Source organism: Thermoascus crustaceus (assembly GCF_041956765.1).
Source record: "Thermoascus crustaceus strain CBS 181.67 unplaced genomic scaffold VTN00scaffold_2, whole genome shotgun sequence".
NCBI lineage: Eukaryota > Fungi > Ascomycota > Eurotiomycetes > Eurotiales > Thermoascaceae > Thermoascus > Thermoascus crustaceus.
Window position 1 is genome coordinate 3,667,322 of NW_027192528.1, and position 14,531 is coordinate 3,681,852.

A 14,531-nucleotide genomic window follows, 5' to 3' on the forward strand; every position below is an offset into this window, starting at 1 on the left:
CAATGCGATTTATTCTCTATCTACATAAAACCACAATTTCCTAGCCGCCTCCTCCGACGTCCCAGGCGCCTTATTCCGGAGGTAAGTCTCAAACAGTTCCTTATGCTTCGCCTGGACTTGCTCAAAATCCACCTGCGGCGGAACCCACCCTTCATCGTTCGCGTGCAGAATCTGCTGCGTATGTCTCCGTAGCCGATGCCACTCCTTGTACTCGGCCAGCTCCTGCTCATGCTTCGCCAGCTCCTCGGGGGTAAATCTGTATGGACAGTTCTTCTCTGATAGTCCCATGCGGTGCCAGTTCTTGGATATTTTGATTAATGTATCGCGGAGTGGTATGATTCCATGTTTGTAGGTATGTTCGCAGGACGTAAAGAGCTGACGGACGGGCTCCTCGATCCTCGTTAGAGCCAGGTATGAGCCGAGATCACTCCGGACGAGGGCCGCTTCGTAGCATTTGGCTATTGTGGCTTGGGCTCTTTCCGCGATGGCGACGTCTTTCTCGTCCGGGGTCATGGCGTCGAAGTTTGACGGTAATTCGGGTTTGAACATTCCGATGTGATAGTCCTTGGGTGGGTTGAGGAATATGGGCCATCGGACCTGTGTGAATCTGGGCATGATGGTGGTGAATTGCCAGTCGATGATGCTGGCAATGGTGGTTGGGTCTTCCTTTGAGACGAAGATGTTGCCGAGGTGAGAGTCTGTGTGCCAGAGGACGGGCTTGGAATGGCGCTGGAGAAGTGGCGAGGAGGCGAGTATTGGTATGGCTTTCATGGCCATCTTTAAGATCCGGATGTGCTCTTCTGGAGAGCCATAATGGGGGCCGGGGTTGACGAGACTTCTGGAGTGCGTTACGTTCCATAGTCCTCGTCTGGCGAGGGCGAGGCCCAGGTCGGATAGACTCCGCCCTGGAGGGATGCAAAGAAGGATTAGAATAATTCTCTTGTCATCATCGAATATGGTGATCTCACATGGCCCTCTGGAATTTGCATCTTCTTCTTCTTCAGGCCCCTCTTGAGCGGAGGAGGAGCTCTTAGACCACAAAGGGCTGCAGGCCGGCCCAATATAGTACGAATCATCCACATCAATAACTGGATCCGAGTTCGGAACGTTCCTGGGTGTCCAATGGCGAAAATATAAATTCCCGTATCCAGGAAATGCTATAGCCGCAAGCTGACGTTCGAGATGGACAAGGTTCTGGATCAGCTTGAACCGGTCCTTCTCGCGCATGTCACCCCAGACTTTATTCAGCTGCTTTCCGGATGAATTCTCCAATATTATATACTCCGAACCTACAGGGTTCGAAGAATGGGAGCTCCATGCAAGGACTCCAGAAACCGGAATGGATGTGCGTAACTTCACTAAAGCACATTAGCTCGCATTAAAAAACTTGGATAAGACATTAATTTAGTAGGTAGATATCAGGATAGGTAGGTAAGGTACACTACCGAATTCCAGAACCGCAACCTCCGATGCGGTTGCGTACTCGAGGGGTATCATATTAGGACAGGGTATCTTCGCAATAACTTGTTTCCCATTTTCCGCCGTCATCAACAGGGCTTTGTTAAAGCCGCCTTCTTTCTTATCAATGCTGGATATAGGTGAAGAGACCTCCGGTATGGATGAGACGAGCTTGCATAAAGCATCAACGTCAAATTTCGCATATCTCTTCCTCTTTTCATGTTGTTCATTGACAAGGAAACGCCCGTTGGTGTATTTGAATAGGTCCTCCGCTGGGATTGGTTTACCTTGGGTAGCTGGATGTTAGATAGGGAACCTCCTCCGGGGTACGATGATGCTACTGTGGGAAGTGTATGGGGCGTACCGCGACTAGTTATGGATATGTTTCTCCATATCACTTTCTTTGGCACCGAAATGGATTGCCAAAGTGTATGTCTAATACCGAGCATGGTTGGAGAGACACAGATTGTTAGTCTCTTACCTCGGTGACGCAACAATAACAGGAGGCTTCCCATCCGTGATAGACTTCCGGTATATCACATGATCAGTCGACTCCATCTATCGCAGCGATGTTGGATTCTAGCTACTTAAAAATGGAATCAAATAGAATGTGATCTTCATTTTACAATATCAAAGGGCTTTGCTTGTCTGCAGGCATTGCGACGAGCTGTGAGAGATTGCATATTACTTCTATGAAACTCTCCATGTCGAAACGGACATTTTAGCGGATACAACCTATGCAGTTATTGTTAATCTATCGTATTCTTCCACTGCTGCACCTATCTCTTGGCGAGGAGCAAGATCGTTAATTCATTTCAATAAAGATAGGGTATGTCAAATAAACATTCGTGGTATTGCGATTAACGATAGACAAGTTCTGTACGCAAGGAGGGATATTAAAATATCACGAGTAGCATGTACCTGGAACGCAAGTCCCAGCCTTAGAGGTCCCACATGACACTTCACCGCATCTGACTACCTGAGTATAGTATCGAAGATAGCGCAAGTCATGAACCGTTTCCATACTTCCCTATTGCTCGAAGTGCAGTTCACATCCCTAGGAACGCTCCCAGAACCATCGCTAGGAGGCCAGCCTGGGGAGCAATGACAGCGGATGCCGCGCCTGTCGTCGGCTGAGTGGCCGCATCGGCCGGGACTGTGGTCACTGCAGGGACCTCGTTCGGTCCGCTAGTCCTTGTGGCTGTTGTGCTGCCAGTGGACATAGCGTTCAAAATGGAGCTCGCAGAAGCGGTATTCCATGTTGTCGTTTGCAAAGAGCAGGATGTGAGAAGCTCGTAGACATCTAAGAGGAACAGACAGAGGCGTTTTAGCACAGAAACAGGACCTAACAGATCAATTTAAAGTAAGAGGACCTTTTATAAGGGGTATGAGAAAAGCAAGAGTGTAAAATAGTGGGTATGGTTTGGGGAATTCACATCGCGTGCTTGTGAAAGACTCATAATATGTCTAGATAGTTACATACCGTTATCGTGTCTGTCATCATCGTCATCGTCGTCATCATATTTCGCGACACAGGCTTCGCAAAGGGGAATCAAAGTGCGAGCGTCTGGTCCCGAGCAGACACAGTTGAGCTCAGCCCGGTCATTGTCATCGTACTTGTGGTCACAGTCGTGCGACAATCTCACTATCGGCTTGCAGACGTCCCAGCACTCCCTCTTGTCGACATCATCGTGATCAATGTCAATATCCGCGGCCACCAAGTAACCAAGCGATAGGAACGCAAAAAGAGCTGCTAGCTGCTGGGGGCGCATAATGGTTCGGATTGGAAAATCGAGACAAAGAAAAGATTGGGTAAAATGTATGTGTGTTGTAGTGATAACCCCGAAATGTCTATGATTCTCAAGTCAGACTCGTGGGCAAGGACCGTGGGACAGGAGGTCATATTTGTATACATCGAGAGCAGCTCCGATTTCTGCAACCGACATCCCCAAGCCTCTCGATGTACTTTTTGCACAGCCGCCCTCCTGCGTAAAGACCGCGGAGCCAAGACCCCAAGACCCCGGTCCCTTGTATCCCTCCACCCTAGCCTGGAGGAGGAGATCCCGACGACCAGAAACAACCGTAACGTCCTCCGCAGGAGTCATGTATCGAAATGCCGAGTCCTCCACCCGCCGCCGTTTGTGGAGAATACTCCTCCACGTAGCAGCGGCTAAGCCTCACGCCAAAAGCCTGAACTGGCAGGGGGGAAGATGAAATATCAGGGGATATTTTTGTTCATCTCTCGACTAAACCGCGTAGCCGTCCGCTTGGCAAAACCTTCTCTGAGGAAAACCGCCTCTGGATCGCTGGCAAACGCCTCTTGGCGGGAGATCATCTGTGGCACAGTCGGTGGAGCGATGCAAGTTTCAGCTGCTTGGCACTCTGTCCTGCGTCCTACCTATCACTGAAGATGCGCGCTGATTTGCGAATGGATCACCTCTATCCATGTTCCTGATTCCCGAAATCCGCCGGGTTTCTATCTAGTCCTGGACTATCTGTGCAGTTTTCTGCTGGCAGCTCCCGTCGGGATTCGCAGACAAATTAGATCCGTCCATATGATGTCTCCCGCTTGAAACTCTCTCGAAGTTAGCAAAGTCTTGCCCGACAACACAGCTTCCGGATACTTGATTTGGCAGCTCGTTGACAAGTAGCACAGTGGCTGAGTGATGACGAAGGTGAAGACGTGTTCTGTATCTTGGACAAATATCAGCAGGTCTAAGGATGTGTGGCATTGAACTACCCCACCAAGGCAAGAGCTGGATTCCAAGCAGCGATTCGGAGGGCAGCATCACTAGCACGCGTGAAAGAAAATAGAAATTTCAGCGATTGAAACTCAAGGTATGGGAAAGGTCAGAAGTAGCCCTCACCAATGGTCAAACAGAAAACAAGTGCATCGTCTGTCGCAGGTGACGCTTGTGGTCTCCATTATCTTCGTGATCGACAAATGCGATGCCACTCATCTTATCTTTAAAAAAGGGGATATCTCAAAGAGGAAGGTTCGTATGCTAGTGTCTTCAACATCAAAGTCTAATAACGCTCCGTTAGATCTAGTGTGCTCCAGTGCTTCAGGAAATGTCCGATTGCCCTGGTTTGCGGGCGAAATTATAGTTAGTTACTATAATAGTATCAGTAATAATAATAAATCAGAGATGGGATTTCAAGCATTCAGGGATTCTGATGGCAGTGATTGGTCCGGAAAGGAAACAGGGGAATGTACAAGTTCAACGTCTAGTTATGCACAGCCACGGGGAATTTAGGTAAGCAAAAAAGGTCCAACTGAAGTCAACCTTAAGTCCCACTGAGCCCTACTCTCCTGCAGATCATTTGCTTATCACATCGACTGCTGAACTGACCTCTGTAGTACAGAATACAGGAGGGCAGAAGAAACCCACTTTCGATTACACGGACAAACGGGGATCCCTAACGTGTATTACTAAGCTCAGAGGCTGAACGCACAGGTACCTACTGTACAGTCCTCCTAGGACATTGTCTCCGAAAGCACTTGTAATACCAAAAATTCAGGTTGAAACGGTGGAATGTCGTACTGTACATTTGTCGGGAGTGATCCTGCTGATGTGTTGTTGTAGTGTACCTAATTTTCCACAGATGGTACTGGTAATTCGACAGAGGCACTCAGAGAAAATGCAGACACGCTGTCGAGTCTTTTGAAGAAGAAACCTAGAAAAGCAAGCGTTGCCATTGTTTACTCAATGTCCTCCACAGAGTCTCGGTGATGCTGGGCCCAGATCGGTATCCCAGCGGACAACGATGAGCTCATTATGACCAATTCCGAGCGTCCCGAGACCTGTCACCACGGCGGAGCAGTGGATGAAGACCTGCATCTATCACGATATACAATGTGCTCATGACGGAAGTACGGATGGTTTCTGTCTCAATTGATATAAACAGGACTACCCGTCGAGGTAATATGTGATCAGAACCTCTTCAGTATGCCAGGGTCATCCAGATCATCAATTGGTGAGTCGGTTCTCCATGGACGGTAAAAGCCATCCAGCCTATGAGAATCTTCTGGACGGGTGGAAACCCTGGTTTCAATGGATGAAGTTCGACGATTGCCGGCAGCAAATCTACTTAATTCATTAATGCTGGACACTGCCTGGGCCCGATAAGGTCTATATCGCATTGAGTTCTCTCAAAGAGCTACCACCAACCTTGTGCACCGAGGATCTGTCCAGTGTGGAGTCCTCTCTTGACGTAATAGACTCCATATCCATACACACAAGATGTACGGCTCCGGGTCTGGATTGGACCTTCAACGCGGAGACAGCTTTGATGTTAGAAATTTGAGAGTGGCGTTTATTAGCTCGCTCGAGAGAAGCAAGATAAAGATACCTCCCACGTTGGCTCTGTTCCCTTTGTTATCCTCCTAGTCAGCTTCATTTCTTGAATTTTATTTCAAGTCTATGGACAAAGATGATGTCGACAAGGCAGCAACCAGACCCCAGCATGAGACGAACGCATCGCAGAATTCTTCACCTGGTGCCGACACTCCGCGTACTAAACCCAGTACAGGCTCTATCGCAGGATCAGAGCCGATTCATAATGCACCATCAGAGGACCCTGGACGTGCAATTTCCAACGAGCCAGCTCCCAGAAGAGAACTCACGGAAGATGATCTGCCGCAGATTCTTTCACAACGACGTAGTCGCGAGCCTGGCCAAGAAAATGGAAATGGAGAAGATTGGGCTCAAATAGAGAAACTCATGTCGCGGATGTTTGGACGTGATAGACAGGCCAATTCGGAGGAAGAAAAGACTAGACATCTCGGCGTTGTGTGGAAGAATCTCACGGTTAAAGGCTTGGGACTGGGAACAGCGCTGCAACCAACGAATGCGGATATCTTCTTTGCACTACCTAGGCTAATCAAGGGCATTTTGACTCGGGGCAGGAAAAGGACACCCATTAAGACGATTCTGGATGACTTTACGGTGCGCTTCTATCTTGAGTGCTTCCAATGTCGATTCATAACTAATATTGCTCTAATTTAGGGTTGTGTCCGCCCTGGAGAAATGCTCCTGGTTCTTGGGAGACCAGGCTCTGGATGTTCGACTTTCCTTAAGATAATAGGAAACCAAAGAGCAGGATACAAAAGTGTGGAAGGCGACGTCTGGTATGGCGGAACAGATGCGAAAACGATGGCTCACAAGTATCGCTCTGAGGGTATGCGACTTTTCCAATTTTCCGACCAGCAAAGTAAAATTTCTCACTATCCATAGTCTTATACAATCCCGAGGATGACTTGCATTATGCTACTCTGACTGTCCATGATACCCTCTCGTTTGCGCTCAAGACCAGAATTCCGGGAAAGGAATCTCGCGTTCCGGGTGAAAGTCAGAAAGCCTACCGAAAAACGTTTCTCAGTGCAATTGCCAAGCTGTTTTGGATCGAGCATACAATGGGAACAAGGATCGGAAACGAGTTAATTCGCGGTGTCTCCGGAGGAGAAAAGAAGCGTGTTTCAATTGCTGAGGCTATGATCACGAAAGCTAGCACACAGTGCTGGGACAACTCTACCAAAGGTCTAGATGCGAGCACTGCGCTGGAATACGTTCAATGTCTAAGAAGTTTGACGAACATGGCGCATGTTTCGACGCTTGTTGCATTGTATCAGGCTTCTGAAAATTTGTACAGTCTTTTCGACAAGGTCATTTTGATTGAAGATGGCAAATGTGCTTACTTTGGACGCGCAGAGCATGCAAAGGCATACTTCCAAGGGTTAGGTTTCGAGTGTCCTCCTCGATGGACCACCCCGGACTTCCTGATCTCAGTCACCGATCCGCACGCCAGACGTATCAGAAGTGGCTGGGAAAATCGCATTCCACAATTTGCAGAACAATTCCAGGAGACTTATCGTAAAAGCGATGTCTTTCGGGCGGCTCTCAATGACATTCAGGAGTTCGAAAAAGAGATCGAACTCCAAAGGCAAGAGAGGGGGGCCGCTAGACAGAGGGTCAAGAAGAATTACACCCTCCCTTTTTATAAACAGGTTATAGTGCTGACACATAGACAATTTCTTGTAATGTTTGGTGACAAGCAGTCCCTTTGCGGAAAATATGGTGTCGTTACCTTCCAGGCTCTCATCATTGGGAGTTTGTTCTTTGACCTGCCGAGGACGAGGTGAGGGCGTTCCTACGATTGTCACAATTAACAGCAAAAGCTAACTTCTTACCAGCGGCGGTGTCTTCACCCGTGGAGGTGTCATGTTCTTCATGCTTCTCTTCAATGCTCTCCTCGCACTTGCGGAGCTGACAGCGACATTTGGAAGTCGACCAATCCTGATGAAACATAAGAGCTTGTGAGCACTTACGCTTGTCTATCTAATAACGGGAGAGCACTAATTTACGGCAGCTGTTTCTACCGTCCATCCGCATATGCTCTGGCACAAGTCGTTGTGGACGTACCACTCGTCTTCATCCAGGTCACGATTTTCAACCTCATAGTGTATTTGTACGTGTTATCCTCTACTTCTAGATCATCTAGCTGCATTGACTGACCGTATTTTGCAGTATGTCTAATCTGTCGCGGACGGCCTCGCAGTTTTTCATCAGTCTACTCTTTCTATTCACATTGACGATGACTATGTATTCCTTTTTCCGCGCTATTGGTGCTTTGTGCTCCTCTCTCGATGGTGGTATGTGGAAAGTTGAACAACGAATCTTTGACAGAGTATTGCTAATTATGAAAAGCAACACGCATTACCGGAGTCGCGATACAAGCTTTAGTTGTATATACTGGTAAGCTAATTTGACCTACCCGCTCCTAAAATCATGGAACTTAATTGGTATTGTCTTCAGGCTACCTTATTCCGCCATGGAAAATGCGTCCATGGTTGAAGTGGCTTATATGGATCAATCCTGTTCAGTACTGCTTCGAGGCACTGATGGCGAACGAATTCTACAATCTCAACATTAGATGTGAGCCGCCATACATCGTCCCAGAGGGCCCTGGCACCTCACCCCAGTATCAAAGCTGCTCGATTCAGGGAAGTCGATCGGGTGAGACATTCGTCCGTGGTTCTGATTATATCAAAACGGGATTCACTTATACGAGAGCCCACCTTTGGCGAAATTTTGGCATCGTTATTGCGTGGTTCGTTTTCTTCGTTGCGTTGACGATGTTGGGAATGGAGCTGCAAAAGCCGAACAAAGGCGGCAGTTCTGTGACTATCTTCAAAAGGAATGAAGCACCAAAAGGCGTTGAAGATGCTGTGAAAAATGGAAAACCTCTAGATGATGAGGAGAAAGTCGAGAAAGATCCTGCGAATCCTGTTCAGGAGGCTGAACCAAACTCATATCAAATTGACGACCAAGGGATCGTCAAGAATACGTCCATATTTACATGGCAGAATGTCAACTATACGATACCGTACAAGGGTGGACAGAGAAGGCTTCTGCAGGATGTTCAAGGATATGTCAAGCCAGGGAGGCTGACTGCTTTGATGGGAGCTTCTGGTGCTGGGTTAGTGTTTTCCAAGCTCTCTGTTTATGTCTCTGTCAGTAGCATACTTACATTCTCTGAAACAGGAAAACTACTCTTCTTAACACTCTCGCGCAACGTATTAACGCTGGAGTTGTCACTGGAGATTTCCTTGTCGATGGAAAGTGTGTTACTCTCTTCCCTTTCTCCAACAAATAACGATTGCTGACAGTCACAGGCCTCTCCCAAAGAGCTTCCAGAGAGCAACTGGATTCGCAGAACAGATGGATATTCATGAACCAACTGCTACTATCAGAGAATCCCTTCGCTTCTCAGCTTTGCTCCGTCAGCCAAAGGAGGTTCCCGTCTCAGAGAAGTATGACTATTGCGAGAAGATTATTGATTTACTCGAAATGCGCCAACTTTCCAGTGCCATAGTCGGCTCGACAGGTTCTGGCCTCAACCCGGAGCAGCGAAAACGGCTTACGATTGCTGTCGAGCTTGCGAGCAAGCCGGAGCTGCTCTTATTCCTTGACGAGCCAACTTCCGGTCTCGATTCGATTGCCGCCTTCAATATCGTCCGTTTCTTGCGAAGACTTGCTGACGCTGGACAGGCGGTGCTTTGTACCATTCATCAACCGTCGGCTGTCTTGTTTGAGGAGTTTGATGATCTACTACTTTTACAGCGCGGTGGAAGGGTCGTTTATCACGGTGAACTCGGTTCCGATTCCAGAAAGCTTATTGACTACTTTGAGCGTAACGGGGGCAAGAAATGCCCGCCAAACGCAAATCCGGCAGAGGTATGGACCTTTTATGCTTGATCGTGCTTGCACGTACACTGAATAGACTGCCAGTATATGCTTGAGGTCATCGGCGCGGGAAACCCAGATTACAGGGGACCAGACTGGGCTGACATTTGGGCCAATTCCCCTGAGCATAAAGCTCTCGCTGAGGAGATCAATAATATTGTTAGTTCCCGCCGCAATGCTCAGCTTGATCGCCGGACCGATGATGATAGAGAATTTGCTATGCCACTCTGGACGCAGATAGTCGCTGTTACCAAGCGATCCTTCGTTGCATACTGGAGAACGCCAAATTATACATTGGTAAGTTGAATCAGTCGTGTCAGGCCCAGTCGCAGTTAACCAAGTTTCCAGGGTAAATTCATGCTTCACATATTCACCGGCCTTTTTAATGCCTTTACCTTCTGGCACCTGGGGCACAGCTATATTGACATGCAGTCGAGGCTATTCTCCGTCTTCATGACCTTGACAATCGCTCCCCCTCTGATCCAACAACTTCAGCCACGCTATCTTCACTTCCGGGGCATATACGAGTCGCGCGAGGCGAATTCCAAGATCTACTCGTGGACCGCCTTCGTGACAAGTTCCATTGTCCCAGAACTGCCTTACTCGATCGTCGCTGGATCCATCTACTTCAATTGCTGGTGAGCCATAGTACCCAACCCAAAAATGTCAAGTTTTTGCTAAATACCATAGCTAACGAATGTAAAATTCCCAGGTACTGGGGCACCTGGTTCCCGCGCGACTCCTTCTCTACAGGCTACGTCTGGATGCTCCTGATGCTCTTTGAGCTCTTCTACATCGGCTTCGGCCAATTCATCGCCGCCATGTCGCCCAACGAGATCTTCGCCTCTCTCCTCGTCCCGGCCTTCTTCACCTTCGTCGTCGCCTTCTGCGGCGTCGTCGTCCCCTACGCGGCCCTCCCGCACTTTTGGAGATCGTGGATGTACTGGCTTACGCCCTTCCATTACCTGCTCGAGGGGCTCCTGGGCGTCGTCACGCATAACCGGCTGGTCAGGTGTCTGCCCAGGGAGGAGGCGCGATTTCGTCTTCCTCCGGGGTTCAGGGGGTGTCAGGAGTATGCCGGGTTGTTTGTGAGGCAGGTGGGTGGGTATGTGAGGGATGTAGGGAATGGGATGTGTGCGTTTTGTCAGTTTGCGAATGGGGATCAATTTGTAGGTCTTGCCCCTTCCTCCTTTTTCCTTCTGGTTTATATCGGAGGAGCCAATTGCTTATTGTTACTTACCTGCATACTTACAGGCAGCCTCTTTCAACGTCTTCTACTCCCACAAGTGGCGCGACTACGTAAGTTACCTAACTTACATTCCCATTCCCTTCTCCCAACGTAATGACCAATATATACTAACTTCAAAACTTGTGATTATATATGTAGGGCATATTCTGGGGCTACGTCATCTTCAACTTCGCAGCCGTCTTCGTCCTCTCCTGGATCTACCTCCGCGGCGTCCGCGACGCGAAGCGATGGTTCAGCGCGCGCAGAACCAGGAAAGGCGGCGCGAGAGGTCGTTGCGCGGAGGTCGCTGGTGAGAGTGATGGTGCTGGGAAGGGTGGGCAGGTTGGAGCTTAGGTATCCATTGGGTCTTTCTTTACTTTACTTTCTTCTAGAAAGTTCTTGGGGGGTGTATAGGTATATACAGTAGTACACTTACAGGGTCGTGGTTTTTATGAAGTCAGTGCTCTCTCTCGAGAGAGGATTCAGAGCAATAATAGAGAGAAGCACATGCCCTATTAAGGCCCCTTATGAGATTATATACTGTACTCAATATGTAATACGTAATATTTTTCACTGCTAGCTAGCTACCTGCGCCTGTCCAGAGTGCACGCACGCTCGCTCCATCTTACCCATATAAGGATGTACTCCCAACATCACCAAGCTAGCAATGTACACAGTACACGGACATATAATAACAGGATATATAATAACGTATACCCTGAATGATCTGTACCTAAATTTAAAAACAACAGTCATAGTAATTGTAACAACCATGTGCAAAACAAAAAACACCGAGCCCCATACGACCAAACCAAGTCTCAAAACTTCCATTCTATGCAAATTGATGCAACTGGGTCCGTCATTAATAAAATCAATATCAATCCTTGATCCTTGATATCAAGAGTGGTGGAAAAAAGACAAGGGGGAAAAAAGATGTGCAATATCCACAGGACCCTTAGAAGAAAATATCCATAATCATGTACATACTTTAACAAGTGAATTTAACAACTGAATGAACCAAGCAAAACCCCGTACCATAATGCATGAAACTGTATACGTATACTAGACGGAACTCGATAGAAAAACAAAGAAGAGGGTGATTATCTAATTCTTTTGTGCGTCCGGATGAGCGTGCATCGTCTGCTGTGGAACGTGAGGCTGGACGGGATGGTAAGATTGTACATCTGGTGGCACTCGAGAGCTGTCAAAGCCCGTTGATGAGCCATTCCTTGTGTCATCTGCAACTGACGAGACTGAAGGATGGCCAGCAGTATCGGACGGTCCTCCACTGGCATCGTCGTGGCTCCTAACTTCATCTGTAGGTAATATTAGCAAGCTTTGTCCATTTTTTGATATCCAATCTGAATATGGGGATGCAAAAGAGTGATTAACAGAATTAAAAGAAAGTCACGCGGCGGACGTACCGTTGGCACCATTGCCGGCGGATGGGTTACCCTCACCCTCCGCCGAATTGATATCCTTCGCATTGCCATTCATAAGACGCTGACGCTTAACCGGTGGACCAGTATTAGAATTCTGACTCGCATCATGTGGCCGGTAAGTTGACGTCTGCTGTAGAGGGGAGTTGGCAGATATGGACTGCGCAGTTCCTAGAGAAGGGGTACCTGGACTCTGTACAGCTGTTGATTGAGGTGCTCTGGATCGATTGGTAGAATTGTTCAGATCATCGCCACTATGCGGCCTCGCGTTTGCTGCGGTTGTGCTGTCTTCCACTACGCTATTCGCATATCCGACTCCAACGCGGCCCATGCTCTTATCGTGCATTACAACACGTTTCCACTTGGCCACCACGTTGTCATAATCCCACCGAGAGGAGCCGGAATTGATGAGGCTCTCTTTGGCATCTAGTTCCCTGGCTACGTCCCGCGGCAGAGGTAGGAAATCGGGTGGGAATATCGCGAATTCCCTCGGCCATTGGCACGAGCCTAGTTTCTCTACTTGTGCGCGGAGCTGATTGGCCTCCTGCTGTACCCGGGCAAGCTGCGCCTCGAGCTGCTTCCGCTTCTCGAGCTCCCGCGCGAACGCTCGGGTGATTTCCAGCTGCCACGAATCCCGCCTGATTTCGGGAGGAAGTGCCATCCAATGTTGAAACGCCAGATCCAAGTGTCTCGAGCTCATCTCCTCGTGCTGGCGCGCTGTTCGGGTAATCATGTTAGGATCGTGGTTCGCGAGACTCTTTCCAGAACCAGAACCGGACTGGCTTGCGGAAGCTGACGCGAGCTGGTCAGATTTCCACTGCTCAATCTGAGCACGGAGGGCCTGGCGAACTATATCCACCTGAGCCACACCCGGGGGCTCGAGAGGGAACGATGTGGGGGATGGAAAAGGGTGGACCGCAAACAAGCTTGGAGGCGGGGGGAGCATCTGAAGACAAAGAGCCGGAAATGTCTGAGATTGGATATCGACATCGAAAGGCGACAGGCGAGGTCTGGTCTTGTAACTGCTTTGCATATGCCGTGTAAGCTTGTGATGTGCCCAATGCGCGGGTACACAACTATGGGTCTGTTGATAATGCAGGATTCAAACAAAGGGGACTGAGATAAAAGGAGCACACCCACGTGGCAGCCTTGATGTTATCCAACACCTCCCGCAACGCCAGCTCCAACGCTCTCGCGGTGTCTGGATTATTCGCGCTCGCACCTCTGCTGGCATAGTCCAGGGGACCGATTGACCCCGTCCGTGGCTGCGACGTCGACAGTCGCGAAGCACCGGTTCCATCCTGCGACGTGCTCGGGTTGGGGATGTCGTTGATGACGCCGGTCGCATGCCAAGTGGGCGTGTTAAACATCATCCGAACCGTGCTCTCGCGCTGCCTACCGTTCAGATCTAGCGGCGCAACGCCGTGCGGATCAGAATGGCCCTTCCCCATGGCGCGCTCGGGGCTGTCCCGTTTGGCCGACGAGGTGCGCGCCTGTCTCCTGGTGATGCCGCTCCGGATGCGCCGTATCTCCTCGACATTGTGGGTGCCATCCGGCTTCTTCTTGAACAGGAACTGGTCCAGGTGCCGCCCCAGGGACGACGAGGTGAAGGCCTGGTGGCAGTACGGGCATTGCTTGTCCTTGACCGCGGGGGTCTTCGCGCCCGTTGCGGGCTGCGGCCGTGCTTCGTCGCCCGCATTGGACTCCTCCGGCGTGTTGGTTCGGCGGGAAAACTCGACGTCGTCCATGCTGAGCAGGCCGATGAAATGAGGCCGATGAAATCCACCGGAAAGACTGGAGCGTCCGACTTTGGGCGGTCTGGCGGCTCTCTCACGAGCCTGGGTCAGTGCATATCAAGAACGTCGCGGCAGCGGGGACAATGCTGCGTCGAGGAGAAGCAATTGACAGGTAGGGGAGAGGGCTGTTGTCGCGGAGAGAGAAGAGGTGAGGTCGAGATGGGCGACAGAAGTTCTGGCGTGCGCGTGGGATCCGCCAAGGCTGGCATGAGGAGCGCTGCGCACTAGGGATACTTCGAGGATACTTATCCCGCCGCCGGGATCTGCGGGCTCGGCAGGTACCTTGCCGGTACCCTCTCCAAATCTGGGGATCAAGACACGCGACAGACGGACGACACACCGCTAGTCGATTCTCTACATATTC

At 49.6% G+C, this 14,531-nt stretch overlaps 5 protein-coding genes across 5 annotated transcripts; 2 read left to right on the forward strand and 3 right to left on the reverse strand.

Moving 5' to 3' along the window:
• Positions 1-9: 9 nt before the first annotated feature.
• On the reverse strand, positions 10-1,227 carry VTN00DRAFT_4840 (uncharacterized protein; the record flags this gene model as incomplete). The annotated part of the gene is made up of 1 exon (XM_069431307.1): positions 10-1,227. One exon carries the CDS (start codon positions 1,225-1,227, stop codon positions 10-12), a length of 1,218 nt encoding a protein of 405 aa, XP_069290355.1.
• A 1,280-nt stretch (positions 1,228-2,507) lies between these two features.
• Positions 2,508-3,230, reverse strand: VTN00DRAFT_4841 (uncharacterized protein; the record flags this gene model as incomplete). The annotated part of the gene is made up of 2 exons (XM_069431308.1): positions 2,508-2,761; positions 2,942-3,230. The coding sequence occupies 2 exons, from the start codon at positions 3,228-3,230 to the stop codon at positions 2,508-2,510; spliced, it is 543 nt and encodes a 180-aa protein (XP_069290356.1).
• Positions 3,231-3,305: 75 nt separating this feature from the next.
• Positions 3,306-3,632, forward strand: VTN00DRAFT_4842 (uncharacterized protein; the record flags this gene model as incomplete). The annotated part of the gene is made up of 1 exon (XM_069431309.1): positions 3,306-3,632. One exon carries the CDS (start codon positions 3,306-3,308, stop codon positions 3,630-3,632), a length of 327 nt encoding a protein of 108 aa, XP_069290357.1.
• Positions 3,633-5,882: 2,250 nt separating this feature from the next.
• Positions 5,883-11,286, forward strand: VTN00DRAFT_4843 (uncharacterized protein; the record flags this gene model as incomplete). The annotated part of the gene is made up of 17 exons (XM_069431310.1): positions 5,883-6,407; positions 6,468-6,639; positions 6,696-7,596; positions 7,652-7,774; positions 7,828-7,926; positions 7,986-8,110; positions 8,166-8,213; positions 8,274-8,937; positions 9,003-9,080; positions 9,134-9,271; positions 9,326-9,695; positions 9,750-10,001; positions 10,053-10,342; positions 10,417-10,801; positions 10,853-10,873; positions 10,959-11,003; positions 11,092-11,286. 17 exons carry the CDS (start codon positions 5,883-5,885, stop codon positions 11,284-11,286), a joined length of 4,431 nt encoding a protein of 1,476 aa, XP_069290358.1.
• A 750-nt stretch (positions 11,287-12,036) lies between these two features.
• VTN00DRAFT_4844 (uncharacterized protein) lies at positions 12,037-14,119 on the reverse strand (the record flags this gene model as incomplete). Its single annotated transcript, XM_069431311.1, has 3 exons — positions 12,037-12,248; positions 12,357-13,393; positions 13,512-14,119. The coding sequence occupies 3 exons, from the start codon at positions 14,117-14,119 to the stop codon at positions 12,037-12,039; spliced, it is 1,857 nt and encodes a 618-aa protein (XP_069290359.1).
• Positions 14,120-14,531: the final 412 nt, after the last annotated feature.